This window comes from Diabrotica virgifera, chromosome 8 (assembly GCF_917563875.1).
Source record: "Diabrotica virgifera virgifera chromosome 8, PGI_DIABVI_V3a".
NCBI lineage: Eukaryota > Metazoa > Arthropoda > Insecta > Coleoptera > Chrysomelidae > Diabrotica > Diabrotica virgifera.
The window spans coordinates 36,106,661-36,133,830 of NC_065450.1; the positions used below are offsets into that span (position 1 = coordinate 36,106,661).

Here is a 27,170-nt window from a genome sequence, read left to right on the forward strand (position 1 = left end):
TTCTACATTAAATTTTTATTCGGTAATTTTCTGTATACAATGTTTTGGTGTTATTTTAATTCTTATTTTTGCTAGGACTAGCTTGTGTTCACCCCCTGCGTCTGCTAAGTTTAAAATTCGAATATCTAAAATCTCCTTTGGGTGGCTTTTTCTATAAATGACTATAAAATTAACCATAGATTTGTGTTCCCTGGATTTTCAAACGTATATTTTTACTAAAGCTTATGGTCGAAAAATGTATTATTGATTCTCAGTTCTTCGTTAAAAGCACACATATTAGTTATGAGTTCTCCATTTGCGTTGACATGGTTTTCATTGAATATTTGTTTTACTAGTATAGTTTAAATATACTTCATCTATATCTGTTAACTTGTTTATCTTCCTTCTTGTATGTAGGCTTTAAATCCTGTTTCTTCTTCAATATTAGCCTCCTAAATTGTTTAAGTTATCGCACCATCTTTTTATCTGTTAACAAAAAATTTTGTTAGCAATGTATACTGCACAGAATTTTGGTTGTTGATCTTGTCTACAACCTCGTTGGATAAATATGTGATGAGATGAGATAACTGCATAATAGAATAAAAGTCTAGAACAAATAGCATTTTTTAATCATTAATTTTATTTACAATATACAGTAATACTAGAAAACATCTTAACTTGGGTACTAAAATTTATGAACAACATAGATCTACCTTAAAACACTCAATATGTTTTACAATCTAAGAATGTTTGAATTTTCTAATAAATCAACAGAGAGTAAAATGTTAATATCTGTAACGTCTTATAGCACAAAGCTTTCAACCACTATAATTGTGCATCTATTTACAGGAAACTAGTATTTAAGTATAATAAGGAATTAAACAAATCAGAAAAGAGTACCCCCTTTAGGATACGCAAAATGCCCTCAATCCCAGAATTTAATTTTTGATATTGTTTTAAGTTTTTTGTGATTAAAAAACAAAATTCATCTCGATGTCAACACGCCACTACCTCCCAGCCCCCTTAAAGGGTTCACTTAATTTAAAAATATCAAAACAAAAATTCACAGGCAAAGTTCAGGCTTTTACAAAACATGTCCATTATTTATAAATCCGTAGGTTGACTATAAGTACATGACCTCAAAAAGCAGTCTTTTCGAAAAAAACATATAACCTTTTTTTGGAGATGGCTGCATGTCTAATTCTTTTTATTCTGTATATTTTATCAAAAACTATATTTCTAATTTTTGCCAGATTTTTTTATAAGTTGCGCCACCCTCAAAAATCATAAAAACAGTTTTTAAGAGGGGTTTTTGGTGATTTACCTCATTTTATAGAATTCAAAATGGATCAAATCAAGATTTTTTTTGGTAGATTACATATAATTTGAAGTAACTGAATTTTTTAAGACAGTCAAAAATTGGGCGAAACAAGTTCAAGCCCCCCAAAAACCCTCTTTTCAAGATTTTAAGGGTTTCTGCGATTTTTGCGATTTTTTTGCGTGGTTAATCATATTTTTTGAGATTGATACAACCTGAATCATTTTTTTAACTTTATTACTTGTTTTATGTGATGAAAAAATAAGACAGCGTAATTTCATCCCTCCACCCACTTCTCCTTTTTAAAAAACCGTCATTTTTTTCGTTTTTATTTGTTTAGGTGGGATGCAATCAATTTAAAAAATTTACATGTGCCGTTGAAGCTTTTACAAAACATATTCTCATAAACATATTCTCTGTTACAAAACACATAACTCCAAAATGCATCTTTGTGGAAAAATGCCTATAACTTTTTTTGAAGATGGCTAATTTTGTTTTTATTTTGGGTATTGGGTCAAAAACTATATTTAAAATTTTTTCCAGATTTTTCCTTAAGGCTATGGGTACATAATTCGCAAATATTTTACGACTATCCCTACCTTTTCTGTCTTTACATGGCAAATTACGTGTAGTAAAATTCACACTGGTATGGATATTTACATATTACTAGACTGTCATTCTACTTGACAATGTCATAACTAGCTTAAAGAGGGCTTTTGAATGTTCTTGGATAACTGTTATTTTTTGTATATTCAGTGATTGTAATAATTTATATGTACCTACAGCAAAAACTAATACTCAATCGAGAAAAGAGGAAAAGTGTTAAAGTGATTTTTTAATAATATATTGTTACTATGTAACGCTTACAATTTTGAACATTTTTAACAACAGAATACTTGGATCACAGAATATATCTTGATGTATTCTCTGCTTCTATCTTCCATAAATAATACACAATAAATAACTTTTTATAAAGTTCACCTCTTAACCTTTAACTACCCGCGCATCAAGTTATAACATAACTACCCGCGTGTCGTACTTTATACGCCACAAAAAATACACTTAAAACAGCGGACTTGTGTTTTTTTTTGAAAAAATACACTTAGTTGTTTGTTATAAACCTTATTCAGCATCAGTGAATACTTGGAGTTCCTTCTTAGTAAGCCAATCTGGATTTATAACTGGAATCATGGAATAACTGGATTCCATGATAAATAAAATTACTAATAAAAAATTTTTTGAAATGTGATTTTTTACAGGAGAAAAATGTTTGTAAAAAATTGTTTATAAAGAAAAATATATTTTGTGCCATAATGACTAAAAAACAATTGAAATATATGTACTTATATTACTGCTTACATTAATATATTCGTGATGTATATTGTCCACCACCGGAAACAACAAATAATTAACTGTAAATTACGATCTTGCCAGAACGCCGATTATAACGAAACTAAAACCAAATTGTAAAGCACATTCCAGTGATAGGTTATAGAGATCAACAAGGTCAAAAATTTAATTTTTAAATATATTTGCAGTAGAATTCTTATATCTGGCGTACAAAATACGCCAGCGCGTGTAATTAAAGGTTAAATCAATTATTTATCAAATACGCTATCCGCTCCGAGCTTCGCTGGTATCGCCACCTACAGGATTACTAGTATAACTTTTACCGGAAATTTTCTGGAAAGAAAAAAGTGTTGCCTATACTCTGTGAGTTTCGCTGGTATGGCTGCTATCGCCATCTAACGGTTGACTAGTGTTCCCATTTCGGCCGGAATTTTAAAGAGGACAGTAGAAAAGCAAGTAATAGTTGTTTCAAACTTATTATTTAATTCTTATCGTGTAATATTTACAACGTAAAGAAGTAATTGGATTGTAATCGATAATTAATAGCAGTAAGTACAGAATTTATTATTCATAGATTTTGCTTATCGTTTTGACGTTTATGTTGACAACTAATATTAAAAAAAATTTATTCTCCAAAAAATTCTATAATTTAATATAATTATAGTATTACTTCTTAAATATTAACTTATGAATGACAGTTAACGGCATTCTACGTTTGCTGTGATTGGTCGTTATCTTCACGCATTTAAATTTTGTTTCAGGATTGGATTATAAAATTAAAACCGTAAAATTTGAGAGTGTGCTAACTGATCCTTTAGCTCCTTTTCTACCGTTTTAAAATTAAAATTGTGTTTACTTACTTTTTTCTAATTGCATCAATCAATTTTTGTCGTTAAATCACCTTATGCTTAGCGACAGGAAAGTTATAGAATACACAGTTACTATTGTAACCAGTATCTCGACACTCTTTAATACAACAACTTTCTTGAGACATTAAAGCTATAATATGCAACTCTTAATGCAGAACGTCAAAAAGCAAATTTCCAGTAAAGGTTTACAAACTTGTCACTACTGGCGCTCGAGAATTTTTCATTATCCCCTCTACCTACGAGCTCACAGGGTATATATCAATATTAGTATAAGAGCTGTGAGACATTTTTGAGTAGGTATTTTAGGCAACCTGAAAATTTTTCAGGTGGCTCTTCTATGATAGCCTAATACAAAAATGCCGGTCTGGCTGGAGGGTAGCGGTTATTTTCCCCAAAAATCCCCCCAAAGTTAAAAAAATGGTAAAAATTGTTATTACAAAAAATATCATTGATATGACTTAAAAGTAAATTTAAATATTCAAATATAAAGAAAATAAACAGACCAGGCGATTTGGGGGCGATTTTAACTCTGCAAGATACTTTCATGGGCGCCCCAGGATTATTTTCAGGGGGTGTATCTGAACTTCAGAAGATTTCATCTGAATCTGTACATACTATTAACGAGTATAAAATATACAACTATACATGCATTTTTATTTACATTCCTTCCGGACAGGGAGGTGCAATTGTTATTTTGACAGGGTATTTTTTAATTTTAAAATTAAATATTCTAAAAAAGACAGGTTTTTTTGTGAAATTATCCAATTGCCATGTGATCAAATAAATTACGCGTGCATATAAATAAAACCGCTATAGGTAAGCAGCAGTGTGAGAAAAAGCGTATACCGATAGCTGTTTGCGTCCTCTGTTGTAGCTGAGCGAGTCCGTTCGCTCGAGAAAATCACGTGACCTGGCGATATCCATGTTGTTGTGCCTCGAAACGTTAGATTAATTATTATATATATATTATAGTTTTTTAAGTAATTTTTCTTAATTAAAGGAAAATAATACGTACTATACAATAGATTTTGCAAATATGATAGAAAAAGACAAATTTATTATTATAAATATATAGGTAGAAAAGTATAAAACTATAAACTAAATTAATTCTGTGTCCGAATCTTGTACTTCTTCTTCAAACTCCTCATCTGAGCTTAAATGTTCATTCTCTTCTTCTTCGTCAGACTCCCCTCGAGACTCAGATTCCTCTTCTACATGATCTGTAAATAGTTGTAGTATGTATTTAGAATTAATTAAAAATTAATCAGTGATTGATTAATTGAGTTGCTACGTATTTTCTGTCCTTTTATACGGAGTCGAAGCCTGGACAATCACTGGCGCATCTGAAGAAAGACTTGCCATTGTTGAGAAGTGGTGTTATCGAAAAATGTAAAAAATATCATGGACACATCACTTACCAAACAGGGAAACATTAAGAAAGATGAAAAAGGCAAAAGAAATACTCAACACTATGAAGGAAAGAAAAATGAGCTAAAATAAATATACATTCTCTTCTTCTTCGTCAGACTCCCCTCGAGACTCAGATTCTTCTACCTGATCTGTAAATAGTTGTAATATATATTTAGAATTAATGAAAAATTAATTAGTAATTAATTGATTGAGTTGCTACGTATTTTTACTTATATAACCAATGCTTAATACTTTTCCTTATATAACCAATCACATCACGTTTTTTATTTCTTAGTATATGACCAAAGTAGCTCATGTTTCTTTCCTTCATAGTGTTGAGTATTTCTTTTGCCTTTTTCATCTTTCTTAATGTTTCCGTGTTTGTTACGTGTGTCCATGATATATTTAACATTATTCAATAACTCCACATCTCAACAACGGCAAGTCTTTCATCAGATGCGCCCGTGATTGTCCAGGCTTTGACTCTGTATAAAAGGACGGAGAATACGTAGCAACTCAACTAATTAATCACTAATTAATTTTTCATGTAGAATTCAGATCATGTAGAAGAGGAATCTGAGTCTCGAGGGGAGTCTGACAAAGAAGAAGAGAATGAATATTTAAGCTCAGATGAGGAGTTTGAAGAAGAAGGACAAGATTCGGACACAGAAATAATTTAGTTTATAGTTTTATACTTTTCTACCTATATATTTATAATAATAAATTTGTCTTTTTCTATCATATTTGCAAAATCTATTGTATGCACGTATTATTTTTTTTTAATTAAGAAAAATTTAGTTAAAAAACTATAATATGTAATAATTACTCTAACGTTTCGAGAAACAACAACGTGATTTTTCACTAGCGAACGTGATTTTTCTCTAGCGAACGGACTCGCTCAGCTACAACAGAGGACGCAAACAGCTATCGGTATACGATCTTTCTCAAACTGCTGCTTACCTATAGCGCTTTTAATTTATATGCACGCGTAATTTGTTTGATCACCTGGCAGTTGGAAAATTTTACCAAAAAAAACCTTTCGTCGTTTTTAGAATATTTATTTTTAATATTAAAAAATACCCTGTCAAAATAACAATTGCACCTCCCTGTCCGGAAGGAATGTACATAGCTATGCATGTATAGTTGTATATTTTATAGTCGTTAATAATATTTATGTACAGATTCAGATGAAATCTTCTGAAGTTCAGATGCATCCCCTGAAAATAATCCTGGGGCGCCCATGCAAGTATCTTGCAGAGTTAAAATCGCCCTCAAATCGCATGCCCTGTTTATTTTCTTTATATTTGAATATTTAAATTTTCTTTAAAGTCACGTCAATGATATGTTTTTTTAATAACAATTTTTACCCTTTTTGTTTAACTTTGGGGGAGATTTTTGGGGAAAATAACCGCTACCCTCCAGCCAGACCGTCATTTTTGTATTAGACTATCATGGAGGAGTCACCTGAAAAATTTTCAGGTTGTCTAAAATACCTACTCAAAAATGTCTCACAGCTCTTGGACCGTATTATTTAATCAACAACTAAAAATATTCCCGATTCATGTCAAATAATTATTTAAAATTGTCACTGATTGTCAGTGTCTGACTGACAATATTCTTTCTATTCGACTAAGTGCGTTGTATGACAATGATAGATTTGGAAAATATTGTTGTTTATTTGGGTTTATATGACTGCGGACACTAAATCCATTCGCCAAGTGGAAAATATTACCACGGACATTGTGTTAATTTTTTTTGGAATCCTGAAAAAACCAATAAATATTTTTGAAAAATCTAAACGCAGAATGAAAGACTAAATTATTACCGAGGGCCGAAAGTCCCATAGAATAAATAAAAAGTTTATTTTGACTGAGATATTTGAAATTAAAAATAACACTAAATTTTCTCTTAGTTTTTCAGCCATGTTACTTATTAAAATAAACATTATAGAAGTTCTCAGGGACTTTCGGCCCTCGCTAATAACGTAATATTTCATTCTGCAATCTTTCATTAATTTTTTTAAAAATACTTATTACTTCTCTCAGGATTCGAAAAAAATGAATCCTTATTTGAATAGCATTGCCGCCGAAAAAACGTACCGATCCTCTTAAGGTGGATCAACTTCAAAATGCGAAAAACTGGTTTTATAAGGTTATTTGGGGATTTCTTTTTTATTTTATAGACCTCAAAATCAAAATTCAGAACAAATCAGCATTTGTTTATAAGTTACATAAAATTTGAATTAACCGAGTCATTTAGGACATTTAAAATTGAGAAAACCACTTTCAAACCTCAAAAACCCATGTTTTTGGTGGTGTGAGCGTGTTTCTCCCATTTTTGAATATTCTTATGGACTCCATAGGACACTGCTATCATAGAAAACCCTTGATTTAATCTTAATGGGGAAAATCCCCAAAAATCCCATAAAAACAGTTTTTCGAGTTTTTGAAGGTGGCGCACCTTACCGAAAAATCGAAAAAAAAAAAATATTAAAAATACAGTTTTGATAAAATACACAAAATAAAAAAAGACCTGCGGTTATTTCCAGAAAAAGTTATACGCTTGATCAAAAAAAAATGTAGTTTTAGGTTATATTTATTATACACTCAACAGTATAAAAAATAGACAAATTTTGTAAAAGTCTCAATTGCGTGTGAATTTTTTGAAATATATCAATTGATTTTACCCTACCTAAAAAAAAAAAATAAAAACCAAAAGCCTATTTTAACAGGGGGTAGTTATATCTTTTTCGGCTGGTATATGTCGCTTCTATTAATCTTTATTTGTTTTCAATGACATTGATACTAAAAAATATAATTTAATTCCTTGAAGAATTTGATTGTTCTTCTCATTACTTCTTCAATATCGTTTTTTGATTTTTTGAATTTTATTGCAGTTTAAACCCCTACTGATCTGTTTTCCTGGAAATATTAAATTGCTGATTTAAATTTTAAATGATAATTTTTTATGATTTTTGTTTTAATTTATTTTATTTTTTATTTTTTAAGTTCTTATATTCAGTTAAAATTACCATCACTTCTATCGACATATTATATTATTATGATTATTTTCAATAAATTTATTATGTAGTAGACGTATTTCAATTGTATACTACTATAGTATTGTTTTATGGCCCCTTGGCTATCTGAATTATAATTTCTTACATGCATTTACAATTTTACGTACTGATAATTTATTATGAATAAATCAAACTTTTTTTACTTTGGATGGAAAATGTTCGATATACAAATATAAAAATATAAATTAAAATATAAATAAATAACAAATTCTATAATCCTAAAAACTCTTAAAAATAATAAATTGGTATGAATATTGCACAAATATAAAACTTTACATCCAGCCAAGAAAAACTCTTATATCTAAAATGGCAGTTTAAAATTTGCTGGAATTTTTAAAGTACTCCAACTGGGCTTTGATTTTTTATAAGTCGATACAGGAAACGTGATAGATATAAATATAGAAAAATTTATATAATATAATCGGGTATAATTTTCTAATTATTATTATAGAATAAATCTAAATTAAGTAAACTTTTAATCGTTTCGAAAAAATCTATATTCATCAACAAAACCTAAAGGTGCGTACAGACATGCAACAAAACTTCGTGTAGTAACACCGTCGCTTTTTAAGGCTGGAGCGACTTATGTAACAGCGTAACACCGTAACATAGTAACATCGAGGCGTTCCATCAGTTGTCGATAATTTGCAGTCGTATCAAATAAATTTTGCTCGCTGATGTTGCACCACAGGTTTGGACACTATTGGATAGGTCTGCGTACATACTTGCGATTTACCTTGTGCTTCATTTATTCAGTTGAAATAATTGTATTCTTTATCAGTGGACGGAATAATCTACCGTTGATTCTATAACAAATATGTAGTTACTATAACTTCGCACACTTCCCGAACTATAACACTTATCGATTGTTTAGAAATTTGGAAAAGATATTGTAAACTAAAGGAATTATCAGTCGCCAAAAACGAATTGTTATTGCCAATCTTTCTTTGGCAGAAATTGCCCTTCTCTGGCTAGTCATACTATTTTAAGTCTTTCTTTTTCTTCTTCTTTTTCACGTGCCTTATCAGAATTATCTGACGTTAGTGATCACCATTGCGCAAGCTTCTCGATCTTCTGAAATTTCGAGTAAATTGTTCTGTATTCGATATCTGAGCCCATTTACGAATGTTTTTTAACCAAAAAACTTATTTTCTTCCCACATTTCTACGGTCCACTTAATGTGCCTTTAAGGATCAGTCTTAATAATCTATATCGATCTGCCTGGAGACATTCTGATAAAATTTTCAATAGTATTTTTTTTTCACCTATACAACTGTGTCTGTCACCAGCGCAGCGTCTTTCTGGCCACCCTCATTTTTTAGCAAAATAATGCATAAATATGTAAGCTTCCTCAGCAGCCCCCATTTCTTTAACCGTACTACACACCTAAATATGTGTTACGATGTTACGATCCGAAGTTTTGTTGCATGTCTGCACCCACCTTTATTATTAGAATATTACCAAATTTTAATACAACTGTATGAAATATTAAGTTTTTCATATAATATGATGAAAGGGTTGCTTGTGTCAGCACATATTTATGTATGTTAGGGAAATAACGCCTCTACTCAAAATCGTTTAGATTGTTTTTATTAAATTGAAAAAAGATTGGGTGACCGGTTTCGCTGTTTACCAATTTTAATACATTTTTAGGCCCACAAGAAACTAAGGCTAAAACCATACAGTGCGTGTAAATAACAATCCAAAGTGTAAAGTGTATAATATAACCATACAAACAAACAGTTATTAGGGTAGTACGCGGAGGACTTAAATATTCAGCTTATATAATACTAATTATAATAGGTATGCTTTAAATTAGATATTAAAATATTATATAATTATTAGATAAATTTTAAGTGTTGACCAGCTCTACTGTAATGTTGACTGCATGAGTTGTTTCTGTAAAAAGGTGGAATGAAAATATGAACAAATTTGAAAAAATGTAAAAGAGAATATCGGTACATGTATTGATATGTAAGTATTCTATTTTACAATTTTCTCATGTTTGCATTCCACCTTTTTACATTAATTTGTAAACAGCGGAACCGGTCGCTAAATCTTTCTTTCAATTTAATAAAAACCATCTAAAAAATTGTTGTAGATGACTAATTCCTAACATACATTTAGTCCAGAGAAATAAGAATTTTGTCAGGACACTGAATTATTAAGGTAGCTGACTACTTTTTTAGTTATTGTATACATATAGGCAGAAAACCTACCTGTTTCCTGCCTAGAGTTCGCGTTCGTTTTTTAATTATTAACAATTTAGTGCAAAAAATGCGAATATTTCGATTTTTTGCACCTCATTAAAAACCTCAATAGTAAAGATAAAATTACAAAATTTAATTTTTTAGAACGTTGAAAAAGCTTAAAAATGCCGATTTTTGAATGTTAAAAAGTCAATTTGTTGCTTCGCAAGTTGCAAAATAAATGAAAGTCGATATTTGTTAATAACTTATGTTTAAACTAGAACTATAGGGCTTCATTCAAAGTTGGGTATTGAGGTACTTAACAAACAAACCAAATTTGAGACCGATCTATTAATTATTTTAAAAGTCATAGGCGTAACCAGGGGGATTTTGGGGGTTATAACCCCCCCATTGGGATGTACTTTGAGCTCTATACGCTTAACACCATAGCCCTCAGAGACCTTCCAGTAGTTGTAACCCCCCTTTCAGGTAGTTGTAACCCCCCCTTAGGATCTTCCTGGTTACGCCTATGTTAAAAGTTATTCTATTTTTTATCCCAGAGACCTTTGTTTTGCAATATCATAAGTTAGAAGTCAGAAAATAATAAAGATAGGGCAATTCTGCGTCTGCCAAATGAAAGTAGAAGAGTGATACTGTCAAAATGTATTAAAAAGGTAAACAAATTATTTAATATAGTCAGAAATCCTAATGACACATTATTGAAATTTTGTAGTTTCCAAACATTTAGAATAACTTTTAAAATATTGTCCGCACAAAAAATATTTTTATATATTTGAGAAGGTAGTATTTTAACACGAATTTTCAAACTAAAAAATTTAGCCTAAGTTCATTTGGGCCAAAGTTAGCCATGTGTCTTTTATAATTCACAGCTAATTTGTTTATAATAATTATAATTTTTTGTTAAAAAAATTTGCACAAACATTGTACCTTCACAGAAACCTCAACGAATTTTCAAAAATGTAGTTTAAATGGTTACTAGAATAATTTTTAAACTAACGAACGGATCGGTCTCAAATTTTGAGGGTCTGTTAAGTACCCCAATGCCCAACTTTGAATGAAGCACTAAAGTTCTAAGTTAGTTTTACTAAAAGTTATTAACAAATAACGAATTTCACTTAGTTTGCAGTTTGCGAAGCGACAAATTAACATTTTAACTTTCAAAAATCGGCCTTTTGTAATTTTATGAGAACTATTAATGTAGCTTTTTAATCAAGTGCAAAAAATCGAAAAAATCGCGTATTTTGCACTAAATTGTTAATAATTAAACAATGGGAGCGAACTTTAGGCAGGAAACAGGTAAGTTTTCTTCCTATAGGTCTACAGTAACTAAAAAAGTAGTCAGCTACCAGGATATTTTGGTGTCCCGAACATGGTCTATTTCTTGCTTATTTCCCTGGAGTAATTAGTTTTTCATATTTTTTGCAGTGTCTTTTAATATATTAAAATTGTAGAGAGTCTCGGGTATAAAATAAACATAGACGGTTGCGTTTTGATTTAATTTAAGTCTGTTACCATCCTCTAACACGTGTTTCTGGGTCTACCCCTACCCGTTATCAAAGAGGCTTGTGGGAAGACTGAACTGAATCAAAACACACCGATCGGTTGGTAAATATATTGAAATATATGCTACCAACATGCCTTTACCGACCTCTAACGAGCAAATATAAAGAGAGCGTCGATAACGGTTAAAGTAAACTGTTAAACCCAGGTTTAGTGAAGCTATTGGGCAATTCTAGATTTTCTATTTCACTATTGCATCAACAGTTTACCCATCTAAAATATACCCGTCTCTGGTATGACACTTTCGCAACCATCTAAGAAAGATCAGTGACTAAATACTTCTAAAAATAAAGTTAAAGGACTTAAAGATATATTTAAGTATAGTTGAAAAAGACTAGCTTGTACTCGATTTCTTAAGAAAATTCTACCACTTTCCATATACTCGAAAATATATCTTACAGTTATTCATCTCTACCACTTTCCATATATTTGAAAATACATCTTACATTTATTCTTCTCATTGCTGGTGCTGAGCATATGTAGCATATCTCACATAACCTCGATTAGGTAAAGAACGATATAACCTAGTTACGTCTTTACTTTCCTTTCCTGGTGCAGCTTCTTCAGGTGGGAAATAATAATGAAAGCTTGGTGCTTGAACTGCGGTTGTCTGATAATAATTTGGAGCCATTTTAGGTTTTCTTCTCATATGTTTTGTACGCTGGATCCCTTTGGTGTTGTAGGTACTTAAACCTGGAGTTGTTTTGGGTTTTTTGTTAGAAGTAAACGTCCCTGGAATATTTGGTTGTGTGATGGTGTCTTTGGACTTGGTTTTGATGGGTTTAAAGCCAGTTTCTACATAAGGATCACTAGGTACATCGTTATTCTGAAGATAATAATCTTGAAGATACTTCCTGATTTCTGCTTCAGTTAGCTCATGTGAAGGCTGTACAGATACGTCTTTGGCTGAGTATTTGTGTGAATGAAACTGCTTACTTTCCTCTAAATCTTTGAGGTTAATCTCTACAGGATTAAGAACGCTAACATCGACAGGCTCTACGTGGCTACCTTTGATTACACTTAGATCTATTGGCAGTTCAGGAACTAAGTTTCCGTAATCTTCTTTAATAGTTAACTGGGATTTTATCGCGTTAGGATTATGAGATTTGTAGCGGTGTTTAGTTTTAACTGGTGTATGCTGTGATTCTTCTGCACTTTCTTCCTGGTGATTGTAGGCATAATTCTGTTGTAATAACTCTTCTTGTAATTGATGACTTGAAGCTTCAGTTTCATATTTAGCTTCTTCTTGTTCTGGATAAATATACTTATATTGAACATTGTACTCTGGTGCCTGATGCAGTTTCTGTGCTTCGATGCCCTGATGCAAAATTAACTCATGGTGACTAGATGGTTCGATTTTTGAATGTACGTGGGTGATTGGATGTTTAAAGGAACCTGTATGTTTGACAACTGCATTGAAACCACTGTGTTCGTCGGCGCTGTATTCAACGGATCTAATGGAACCATCTGGTTCAACGAGGGAGTAATGACCTGTTATTTTATTTCCATCTTTCTTTTCCCATTGGTGTTTGATGTCTCCTGTGTGGTAATCTTTTACTCCATAACTAAAACTGTAGTCAGTTGGTTTCTAAAAACAAACAAATCATATTAGTTATCAAATCGTATCAAAATTTAAGTTATAGTCCATTTTGCTGTCAATTTTAAAGAAACGCTTGATAGAAGAACCGCAATAAAAGCAGAGTAGTAGCAAATGGAAAGTAGATTCTTATTCGTCAAATCGAATATCTCAACGTGAAATAACTAAAAAATTAAGCACTTTTCGGGGAAAACTAATCACAAAGTTTTTATTGTATTAAAAACCTTTATTTTTGTTTTGGAAAATAGTTTCTAGCATCAAAAATAATTTAGCCTTTTTTTTGTTAAAAAAAAAATTGAAAAAATCACTCCTTATTAGCATCCCAAATTAAATTAAGCATTACCGCCTCATAAGTTACTTTAGTTACGTAGGTGTTTATAGGATCTGTAAGTGTCATTGTTTCAAAGTGATCATTTTTGAAAACATTTGGTTTATAATTAACCCTTATCCGGGCAAGGTGGGTCCAACGGGCCCGATACGCCGATTCTTTTATCATAAACTGATCAAAAATTTTTATTGAATTTTATGCATCACTGAATTTGTTTAGAAGTATGTTTCCTTCAACATAGTCATGAGCTATTCAAAATATTCATTATAATTTTTGAAATTATTGCGTCGAAAGAATTTTTTCACGTAAAGGGGCAATACGGCCCGTCGGACCCTATTTCTCTTTATGCTTAAAGTCTAAATTTTTGTTACAAAAGTTAATCTGGCATTCAGATAATGTTTTTGTGGATTATCTAAACGACTTTTATGATTCCGGAAATCCCATAATAGAGTCTAAAGGTGTAACGAACAATGTAAATATCTCTTTGATGTGGACATCAAAAAGATGCTTACAATAGTCGTTATATCTATTCTAAACTAATTTTAACTGAAAATAATTATTAGAATGCAATAATATTTTTAGGTAGGACCTATACATATTTTGAAATAAATAATGCATCTGCTATCAGTCGTTCGATATCGATGTTAGTGTCGACAACTAAGCTCCTGAAAATAAATAAATGACAAATAAATAAAAGAAAAATAAATTACTAATCTATGGTTTTTTATTTTTATTGTTTTTTTAACCTAATATTTAATAATAATTTAATTTGTCATATTAATTTGCTATTCTAGTTGGGAATAAGCTAATCTTGTGGCTTAGTCCCAACTAAAATAGTAAATTGATATGACAGAGTATTAATTTGTAAAAGTAAAATAATAATATTCTCCTGACTTATGCGTTTTATTCATTTTGTAAAGATAGCTTTTGTCGGTACTTTATACATGAGCTGCTAATTACAATAATATTTTCTCAGATGGGTTTTCACACAATAATAAAAGGCAACAACACCGTAATTTTTTCCAGGGTATGCGTAAACATCAACCCCTCTTTTCAAATAAAATGGCCTGTTAGATTTACAAAAGTTTTTATTTATTTATTAATTAAGTTTTTATTTGGCTCCAAATGTTTATTACTTGTGAATCAATATTTTTTCTACAAAAGTTTTTTGCGCACCATCGCACCCTCGAGGTAGACCGCATACTATAGTAGCACCTTTTTTTTTAATGTAGACAATTGAAATTTAACTTTAATAAAAAATCAAAAAAGAATATTAGAAATATATGAGTAAATATGAATAGTACATTTAAGAACAGTGGTGGAACCAACGTACCCGAGTTGCCCGGTTACGCAAGTAAAATTTGTTGCCCGGATAAGGGTTAAAAAAAGTGTTTTTAATTTCGACAAAAATTTAATTTTTAAAAAAACTTAAATATATTGAAATAAATATACAGGGTGTTAGTAAATAAGTATGAAAAATTTTAAGGGTTAATGCTACATGAAAAAATAATGCCGGTTTGCTCTATAAGCATATATCCGCAAATGCTTCGTTTGCGAGATACGGGGTGTTGAAATTTTTATTTCAAACTGCCAATTTATTTATTGCTCAAAGACCAGTTGAGCTATGGAAATAAAATTTGGTGAGTTTTAGGACGTAGTTATTGCGCATTTTTTGACATTCAATTAAGAATTCTGTATTCATCATTGGCGCGCCTACGGGTAATGATCTGAATTTTTTAAAGAAAAAAATAGTACGCCACTGAGATATTTTAAATTAAAAATTATTTTTAAATTCCACGTGTAATTTTTGATAAAAAACCTTTCTTGCCTTTTTTCATATGATGCACCGTTTTTATGCAGAAAAATAAAACATATTGGCGCGTATTTTTCATTTCTTAATACATCATCAAGAACTATCCAATATAATAATACTAAACTAGAATAATAACAGCAAATATTACTAACAAGATTTCAACTAGGTGCAATGCTGCAAAAAATATTTAAAATGATCTCCTTTACAGGTAACAGAAGAATTTTATATTCATCATTGGCGCGCGTACGGGTAATGGTCTGAATTTTTTGAAGAAAAAAATAGTACGCCGCTGAGATATGTCAAACGAAAAAACATTTTTAAATTTCTCGTTCAATTTGCGACAAAAAAACCTTTCTTGCCTTTTTTTCATACGAGGCGTCGTTTTTATACAAAAAAATAAAACATCTTAGAGCTTACAAAATATTTGAGGTGGTTTCCATATGCATAGAAACTTAGTTCAAATATTTTGTAAACGTTAAGATGTTTTATTTTTTAAAACGGCGCCGCATATGAAAAAAAATGCAAGAAAAATTTTTTGTCATAAATTGAACCAGCAATTCAAAAATGATTTTTAATTTGACATATCTCAGTGGCGTACTATTTTTCTCTAAAAAATTCAGACCATTACCCGTACGCGCGCCAATGATGAATATAAAATTCTTCTATAACCTCTAAAGGAGGTCATTTTTAACATTTGTTGTAGCTCTGCACCTAGTTAAAATCTTATTAGTAATATTTTCTGTTATTGTTCCAGTTTAGTATTATTATATTGGATATTTTTTGATAATGTATTAACAAAATGAAAAATACGCTCAAGATGTTTTATTTTTCTGCATAAAAACGGTGCACCATATGAAAAAAAAGGTAAGAAAGGTTTTTTATCATAAATTAGACGTGGAATTTAAAAATAATTTCTAATTCGAAATATCTCAGTGGCGTACTATTTTTTTCTTTAAAAAAATTCAGATCATTACCCGTAGGCGCGCCAATGATGAATACAGAATTCTTAATTGTATGTCAAAAAATGCGTAATAACTACCTCCTAAAACTCACCAAATTTAATTTTCATAGCTCAACTGGTCTTAGAGCAATAAATAAATTGGCAGTTTGAAATAAATATTTCAACACCCCGTATCTCGGAAATTAAGCATTTGCAGACATATGTTTATAGAGCAAACCGGCATTAATTTTTCATGTAGAATTAGCCTTTAAAATTTTTCATACTTATTTACTAACACCCTGTATATTATTAGTAAAATAAATTCTGGATTCTTTTATTTTCCTGTAAAACAAAAATTGGTTGAGATCAAATATAGCTGTTCTAAATTTGCATAAACTATTAATCAGTGACTCGTTAAAACCCTTTTACTTTCAGCCTTTTTGAAAATAAACACTTTCAACAGATTAAACTTACAAATCATAATAACCAATACATGATTTTCACGAATATTTTTTGCCAAAAAAAAAACCAAAAGGGGCCAACATTATTTTGAGCTCAAATTTTTAGTTTTGATGCTAGAAACTTTTTAAACACAAAAATAAAGCTTTTTTAAATACTTAGAAGTTGTAATGAGTTTTCCCCGAATAGTGCTTAATTTTTTGGTTAATTCACATTGAAATATTCGATTTGGAAGTTGACGAATAAGATCCTACTTTTCATTACTGCAAATCTGCTTCTGCTGGGTCTACAGATTTCATTATATACACCGTTTTTTTTTACTTTTTTATAAGCTATATTTTTATTAAGAATAAATTTTTCGATAAAATACTTACTTTTTGAGGGTTATACAAAAAACCGTCAAAAAACCGTGTTGTTTTTATTGAAAAATGGATATATTTACTCGCAATTATCTCGAAAAGTATTGACTTCGTGAAAAAAGTCAATAGAAAAACCGAAAGTTGCTTAGAACTAGTCAGTTTCAGTCCAATTCCGGACCTATTATGAACTTATATTTTTATTTATTATTATGTCCCTTCACCCACGAGAAGGGACAAAACTCACTCTTAGGGCAAAAGCACAGATCGGAAAAATATCACTTTTTTCTTTGACTTGTTAGCTATGTGTATGCCAAATGTCATGTCAATCCAAACGATTGTTTAAAATTTGAAGGTTTTGCAATATGTTGCCGTGAGTTAATGGACTATTAATCATTTGAGTGTAATAAATTTTGAATATTAATATAAATTATTACAAGGCAGATGAATAGTAGAGGCTATTTGCTTTCCAAGACAGCTGATGGAAAACTAATTACATGGTACTCGTTGATATCCAGAAAGCATGTATACATACAATTGTAGAGATTCTTACATCGACACTAAAGTGTGTAAAGAAGATACTAAATCATATAAATTTCTTTTTCTTTTTATTTCAATTGCATGTCCATTATTGATCGTTGCTTATCATGTTGGCTACCAGGTTTCCTATCTTAACTTTATTTATATCAGCTCTAAATAATGATGTAGTCTATATTTCTAACTATTGCCTTAGATTTTTTGCCATGATATATTCCTTCTACCAGCACCACTTTTATCTTGGATCTTTACTTGAATTATGTGATGTCAAAGCTCATATTTTCAGGGTATCTCATAATATGACCAAAGTATTCCAGCTTGCGTCTCTTTATAATATTTACCAGTTATGTTGTTTGGTTCATACGCCAAAGGACTTCCCCATTTCTAACTGTGTCTACCCAGTTTGCTACCATGTAGTAGTACTGAAAAGATATAGCAGGTTTATATTCGAATCGGAAGCTCAATAAGCTGATTCCTGCTTTCATTGATATTACTGTCGAGTTTCTCCACTTTGTCCAGTAAGCCATCTCTGACTTTTATACCGTCATTATTCTTCTTCTTCTTCTTCTTCTTCTTCTTTTATATAGGCAGTACTGCCTGTTTTTCTTCAACGGTGCCTTTCATTCTGCCCCTAAGTTATCATTCCATCTTTTCCTTGGGCGTCCTATACTTCTCCTGCCTAACGGTGACTTGTCCCTGGCTATTCTTACTATCCTTGATTCAGACATCCTGCTTATGTGCTCATTCCACTCTTCTTTTCTGTTCTTTACCCAGGTATTTATATTGTCTACTCCACATATGCGTCTGATTTCCTCACTTCTTACCCTATCCTGTAGTCCTTTTCCAGCAATCCTTCTTAAGATCTTCATTTCGTTGGTTTCCAGATGTCTTCGTGTTTTGCTTGTATCTGGTCTTGTTTCGGCCGTGTAAGTCATAACTGGCCTAATAACTGACTTACATATTCGGGCCTTTGTTTCCAATCTTAGGTGTGTGTTTGTTTTTCGAAATTGTGTCGTTTAGGCATCCGGCCGTTCTACTGGCTTTAATTATTTGGTCTTTTACCTCTTCTTCGATATTGTTGTCGGCTGATAGATTAATTCCCAGATATTTGAAAGTCATTACTTGTTGTATAATTTGATTGTCTAACTCCAATTTGCATCTTATTGGTTCTTTGGCAATTACTAAGCTTTTTGTTTTTTGGACTGATATTTTCATATTCATTTCTTTTGCGTTAATGTTGAACTCGTGCAATAATATTTGTAGGTCGTCTTCGCACTCTGCTACTAACACGGTGTCATCAGCGTAACAGAGTATATCTCTCTATTGCCCATTTTGTACCCTCTTTTTTTCTTCACTTGTTTTATTATTGCATCCAATATTATGTTAAACAGTAGAGGGCTTAGTGAATCTCCTTGCCGGATTACTGTGTTTGTTTCTATGGGTTCTGTTATTACTCCATTGACTTTCATCTATATTTTATTTCTTATATATATATATGTTTTCTATCAGTTTTATGATATCCAGTGGTAAATTTTTCTCATATAGAAGGTGTATCACATCTTTTAATTGGATTCTATCAAACGCTTTCTAATTATTCTAATTATAATAATAATAATATCTTACGGCATTTTTGCCGGGGAGATCCTTTCGGATTGTTCCGGCGCCATTTACATCTTTAACCTTGTTTCAAGTAACTAGTGTCGATGTACACTAGCCCAGGAGTACCGACGGCTTAACGTGCTCTCCGAGGCACGGTGAGACGGCTCGTATCATTTTTAGAAATGAAAAATTGTTTGTTTTTGGCAGGGCTCGAACCCACGTGCACTGGCGTATGAGGCCAGCGATTATGCCGTTACGCTACGGCCGCTCACTATTCTATTCTATTCTAATTATGCTATATTTAATTTTCTTAGCGTTGAGTTTTAATACATATTGATCACACGTCTGGTTTATTTTATTTATTAGATTTTAAAAGTCTTGACTGCAACTAGCCAGAACTACGATAGCGTCGACGTATATTTAATATTTTCCACCACCAATAATACTTCGTGTTTTCAATGTTCAGCTTTTGTTATGTTTTGTGTTGTTATTAAAAACCTTTTCAATTTTGTCTAGTGTTCCATTCTAGAGTAAATATAAATAAAAAATTAGATAAACAACTAGTAACAAAACTTATATTAAGAATGGTTTTGGGAGATTATACACAAGATACAGAGGAGTTAAAAATACAAACAGAAAGGCTAGGTCTGGAAATTAACACAGAAAAAACAATAATAATAGCTCAGACGAGAAGAAATATAGTCCAACAAAACATTATAATATAATGAAGATGACATTGAAACCGTTGGAAAATTTACATACCTGGGAGTAGAAATATATGCCGAAGGATCAGAAGATGGAGAAATACGGAAGAGAATAACGCAGGCTAACAGAGCTTATTATGCCCTTTCCGTATATTTCGGTCTAAAAGGATCCACCGAAATATAAAGATGAGAATTTATAAAACCTCAATTCGACCAATAGCATGCTTTGGCAGTGAAGCCTGGATCCCGAGAGAAACATCCAAAAACAAAGTCGACACATTCGAAATGAAAGTACTGAGGAGAATAACTAGGACCTGTGAGGGAAACGGAATATTCAGAAGTCGACACAACAGCGAGCTTTATCAACTTTATAAGGAAACACCCCTATTAGACTTCATTAGAATACAAAGATTGCAATGGGCCATACATGTGATAAGTATAGGAGAGGACAGACTACCAAAAAGAGCACTGAATGCTAGAATGCAAGGAAAGAGACCGGTTGGAAAGTCAAGAAAGCGTTGGGAAGACACAGTAAACAGCAACGCACAAGCCCTCTTAGGATTTCGTGTATTACTCTGGACTAATTAGCAAAATTCATGGAAAAGTTACTTACCAATAATTTTATTGCTGGAATCGAATTATAAGATCCTATATATTAATAATATAGGTATGCAAAGTCCGCAGACAGTGTGCTACTTTTTTTATAAACAAAATGGCTCTATAACTCCAAAGATTTTAACATTACAACGAAAACACTCAAATAAAAATTCACCGTAATTAAATTCTAGATAGAGATTTGTTTTTCCCGATTTGCTCCGACGAAAATTTTCCTCGGAAAATGCGGGTTTTCCAACAAAAACTTTTCAAATAAAGTTTTAGGTAAGTAATTATTAATCAATAATTAAATAACTTAGTGTCATCAAAGCTTTCTTGGTATAGATTGTAATTCCAGAAGCCGGTGAAAATTAAACGAATATTTTAGCAACAATTCAATTGTTAATTAACAATTTACGATCGCAATAATAACCAAAATAATCATGATACATTGATCAAACTTATAAAGATTATAAAGATGAGATGCTTATTTAATATTTTATCGACAAAATATAAATTTTTCCTTTTTTTTGCATAATTATTAAATTTTGAAAAAAAAAATAGTTATAATACGTGGGTCTAATTAGTAAAGTACAAAGAAAGGTTATTTACCAGCAATTTCATTGCTGTAATCGAATATTATGATCCTAAATATTAATAATGCAGAGTCCGCAGATAGTGTGCTACTTTTTTTATTAACAAAATGGCGCCCCCAAATCGTGTTTTTTTCAATTATTGGTCTATAACTCCGAAGATTTTAACTTTACACCAAAAATAGTCAAACAAAAATTCACCCCAATTTAATTCTACATATAGGTATGTTTTCCCGATTTACTCCGACGAAAATTTTCCTCGGAAAATGTGGGTTTTCCCAACAAAATCTCGAATTTTCAAATAAATTTTTTGGGCAAGTAATTATTTATCGATAATTAAATAACTTGGTGAAATAAAAGCTTTTTGGCATAGATTATAACTGCAGAAGCCGGTGCAAATTAAACGAATATTTTAGCAACAGTTCAATTGTTAATTAACAATTTACAGTCGCAATAAAAACCAAAATAATCATGGGACATTGATCAAACTTATAAAGATTATAAAGAAGTGATGCCTATTTAATATTTTGTCGACAAAATATAAATTTTTAATTTTTTTGCATAATCTTTAAATGTTTAAAAAAATAGTTATCAACAAATTAACATTTCTCAGAAATTGTTTACTTATTATATTCTAATTTTAAAAAATACGGTTTCAAAGGTCTTGAAAATAAATGCTTCAAAAAATTTTTCCAACTCTTTGCAAAAGAGTTATGAAACAGCAAAATAAATATATGATTGCTCCGTTGTTTATAATTTGTTTTAATTGTTTCAAAGCTTAAAAGTGAGTCTGTGGTACAACCTAATTACTCACAAAGAATATCAAATATTAGTTCAATGGTTCTATTTTAATCAAAGATTAAAAATACTTTTTTTTGTAATTTGTAGCGCAAAAGTAGGTTTGATACAGAGCCGGAGATGTTCACTCGAAGCGACTGACACGCTTTAAATTCGCACGAGTTGTGTATGTGGACGGGTTTAATACATAATACATAGCTACGGTACTGTATTAGTCTACTTTCGCGCGTGTAAATTATAAAAAAAAATATATTTAATCTTTAATTAAAATATAACCATTAAACTAATAATCGATCTTCTTTGTAAGTAATTAGCTTGAACTTTAAGCTCAGTTTTACACTTTGAAAGAATTAAAAAAAATTATAAACAACGCAGTAATCGTATGTTTAATTTGCTGTTTCATAACTTTTTTGCAAATGGTTGTCAAAAAGTTTTAAAATATTCATTTTCAAGATATCTGAAATACGCATTTTAACAATTTTTTAAATTAGAATATAATAGAAACTTTCTGATAAACGTTAATTTGTTTATAACTATTTTTAGATTTGTACTTTTTTTGTAATTTTAATTTTAACATTTAAAGATTATACAAAAAAATAAAAATTTATATTTTGTCGACAAAATGCTAAATAGGCAACTCAGCTTTATAAGATTTCAAAGTTGTATCATAATTATTTTGGTTATTATTTCGACCGTAAATTATTAATTAACAATTGAGTTGTTGCTAAAATATTCGTTTAATTTTCACCAGCTTCTGGAACTATAATCCAAACCAAGAAGGCTTTTAAGTCACCAAATAATTTAATTATTGGTATATAATTAGTTATCTAAAATTTTATTTGAAAATTAAAGATTTTGTTGGGAAAACCCGGACTTTTCCGAGGAAAATTTTCATCGGAGTAGATCGGAAGAAACATGTCTCTATCCAGAATTTAATTGCGGTATTTTTATTTAAGTGTTTTTGTTGTAAAGTTAAAATCTTCGGAGTTAGATAGAAATAGAGCAATAATTGAAAAAAAAACACGATAAACACGACTTGGGGGCGCCATTTTGTTTATAAAAAAAGTAGCACACTATCTGCGGCCTTTGCATACCAATGTTATTAATATATTGATGTGATCTTGATTATTGATATGAGATAATATTCTTATATGTCATTTAATTTAATCAATGTATTAATACTAATCTAATTAATTAACCAGATCACATATCAATATGTTTTCAATCTCAGAGCGAATTATAAATTAATTACTTACTTTCGTGGCTTCTGAATATTTCTTAATGGTTCCTAATCGGGATAGAAAAGAAAAGAGTAAAATAATACACATATATGGGTTACAATTATAATCAAATTATTTTTTATTTTATTTAAAAGGCAATCAATGCTTAATATTTGCTATTTCTTATTATTCTTAAACATAATATTTACAAATGGGAATCTTATTTCCTTTTGGTTTTCAATTGAAAGTTTTTATTAACATTTAACTATTAGGAGTTATTAGCAACAACTCTATTTAAGTTTGATGAAGCTTTTCTGATATTATTGATTATGTTATTCAATTTTTTATGTGGAATTTAATACGAAAAACCCATACATTCATGTCCAAACAAATGAGACTGACCTTTTCCTGGTGAACTGAAAATGACCTCACACAAGACCCGTTTCCTGCTATCCTTGGCTGCGATCAAACCTCGTCCTGGCTTCCAGTAATGTTCTCCTTTGAAAAACTAGCTCGAATAGCTCTCGTTCCTGCTTTTGTCGTGATGCTGTGTTCTACCTTTTTCGAAAATGCTATCAGCTACCGGGACACTCTTGGCTCAAGGAGGTTCTTTTACTCTCGACCTGGCCTACTTCTCGTTCCACGATAGATACTCCACACTCACGGAACTACACCGGCTTTCTCACTCTCCGTACACTACCGTCTACTACTCGACTTCACTTCTCGACAGCTCAAAACATTCTGCTCTCACTTTGTCATTCATTCACCTACTTTCTAAATATCCCTTCCAGATTCACAAATCAATCTTCCACCACCAACTCTCATTCGCAGTATTCCTCAAAACCAATTTTTAATCTTTCTAAATATGCTTAATGGATTTCAAAAGAAAATATTTAATTCCCATTCTAAAATAACTTTCTACTATTTACAAATTTTAATGACCTATTCTCTCTTTCAAATGAGTCTTATTTAGCATAGGCTAATGATCGAAACCTTCCGCGAAAAACGATAATGAACTATCATCTATTTCACTGAGTTTTTTCTAAGCACATTGTTAATGAGCGAACCTTCCGCGAAAAAACGATAATGGTACGCGTCATTCACTTTGTTTATTCTAAGCACATTGTTCCGAGTTTCGTACGCTTATTCTAATCACTTCTTAAAATTACATATAACAATTTGTTGTATACAGGTTGTTTTAAATTTATATGCCCGTGGTTGAGAAAATTGAAAATATTTTATATTAAATTGAATTTTGTTTATAATTATCAAAATTTAATTTTCATATCAAATAGAAATATAACAAATCCCCGCCTTGTATTCGATAAAATTTATCTGCATTTTTAAATAAATTTTCTCGAGGCAAAACCAACTCCCTGTATATTTCCTATGCGTTCCTCCATTTTCTTGTTGTTCTCTTCTATTGCTTGTTTTGTTTCCTTCTGATTTTCTTGCATTATTCTTTTTGTTTCATCTATTGCTTGTTTTGTTTCTCTTTGATTGTCATCCAGTTTTTGTTGTGTTTCATCCATTTTTTGTGACTGGAGTTGCATAAGTTGTAATAGTTTATCTATTCCTGATAATTCTTGCTGTTCTGATGCCATGATTGTCGTGTCTAAAATATCTTCTTGGTCTGAATATTCTTTTTGTTTTTTGTTGTCCTTGCTTTGGCTTCTTGTCACAGACATTTGTTTTCAAGAAGTACTGTCCCCGCCAAATATGAAATTTTATTAGTATGTTACCAAGACGACTTTTTCTCACCCAAATATTATAAATTGTCAATAAATATATCAAATGCAAATATCGTAAAAATAAAATATTAAATCAGCTATGTAAAATTTGTACCTAAAGAGATCTAAAATTTTATGTTATCACATGTAAGTATCTCACTTTTTACCACAGGCATATAAATTTTCAAATACCGGCTTTACTCTTTCTATCCTTCAAATTTGCCACTAGAAATACTTTACAATGCTTTCCACGTTGGACGACAGTTGATGTGATCTTGATTATTGATATGAGATAATATTCTTATATGTCATTTAATTTAATCAATGTATTAATACTAATCTAATTAATTAACCAGATCACATATCAATATGTTTTCAATCTCAGAGCGAATTATAAATTAATTACTTACTTTCGTGGCTTCTGAATATTTCTTAATGGTTCCTAATCGGGATAGAAAAGAAAAGAGTAAAATAATACACATATATGGGTTACAATTATAATCAAATTATTTTTTATTTTATTTAAAAGGCAATCAATGCTTAATATTTGCTATTTCTTATTATTCTTAAACATAACATTTACAAACGGGAATCTTATTTCCTTTTGGTTTTCAATTGAAAGTTTTTATTAACATTTAACTATTAGGAGCTATTAGCAACAACTCTATTTAAGTTTGATGAAGCTTTTCTGATATTATTGATTATGTTATTCAATTTTTTATGTGGAATTTAATACGAAAAACCCATACATTCATGTCCAAACAAATGAGACTGACCTTTTCCTGGTGAACTGAAAATGTCCTCACACAAGACCCGTTTCCTGCTATCCTTGGCTGCGATCAAACCTCGTCCTGGCTTCCAGTAATGTTCTCCTTTGAAAAACTAGCTCGAATAGCTCTCGTTCCTGCTTTTGTCGTGATGCTGTGTTCTACCTTTTTCGAAAATGCTATCAGCTACCGGGACACTCTTGGCTCAAGGAGGTTCTTTTACTCTCGACCTGGCCTACTTCTCGTTCCACGATAGATACTCCACACTCACGGAACTACACCGGCTTTCTCACTCTCCGTACACTACCGTCTACTACTCGACTTCACTTCTCGACAGCTCAAAACATTCTGCTCTCACTTTGTCATTCATTCACCTACTTTCTAAATATCCCTTCCAGATTCACAAATCAATCTTCCACCACCAACTCTCATTCGCAGTATTCCTCAAAACCAATTTTTAATCTTTCTAAATATGCTTAATGGATTTCAAAAGAAAATATTTAATTCCCATTCCAAAATAACTTTCTACTATTTACAAATTTTAATGACCTATTCTCTCTTTCAAATGAGTCTTATTTAGCATAGGCTAATGATCGAAACCTTCCGCGAAAAACGATAATGAACTATCATCTATTTCACTGAGTTTTTTCTAAGCACATTGTTAATGAGCGAACCTTCCGCGAAAAAACGATAATGGTACGCGTCATTCACTTTGTTTATTCTAAGCACATTGTTCCGAGTTTCGTACGCTTATTCTAATCACTTCTTAAAATTACATATAACAATTTGTTGTATACAGGTTGTTTTAAATTTATATGCCCGTGGTTGAGAAAATTGAAAATATTTTATATTAAATTGAATTTTGTTTATAATTATCAAAATTTAATTTTCATATCAAATAGAAATATAACAATATATAATCATAAGCTTTGATATCAGCAATAAAGTTGCTGGTAAATAACTTTTCTCAAAAATGGCCTATTCTCCGATAATCAGCCCAGACTATATGGAGAAGAGCAGCCAGAGACAAGCAAAGGTGGAAGCAAAAAATAAAGGAGGCCAAGCCTCAATTTGGGCTGCAGTGCCATAGAAGAAGAAGAAGAATACATAAGAAACCCATTAGTAAACTAAAATCATGACACCGATGAAAAACACATAAAATTATCGCAAAGATCTACTGAAAAGAAACAGAGAAAACAAAAATGTAAAATAGAATAGCTGATCAACTATGTAGTATTTAAAGAGAAGTACGTCAGGTTGCTTTTCATTTTATTTACTGTTCAATATGTATTCGGTGGAAATCTTCAACAAATCTTTGGAACAGATAATAATAATATACAAATACATAGACATATAATAA

At 30.9% G+C, this 27,170-nt stretch overlaps 1 protein-coding gene across 1 annotated transcript in view; it reads right to left on the minus strand.

The window, feature by feature from the left end:
* Positions 1-587: 587 nt before the first annotated feature.
* The window catches only part of LOC126889902 (uncharacterized), a 62,658-nt gene continuing 36,075 nt past the window's right edge, over positions 588-27,170 (minus strand). The window contains exon 3 of the mRNA XM_050658617.1: positions 588-13,363. Coding sequence (XP_050514574.1) covers positions 12,233-13,363 — 1,131 coding nt within the window. The 3' untranslated portion in view covers positions 588-12,232. The remainder of the gene's footprint in view (positions 13,364-27,170) is intronic.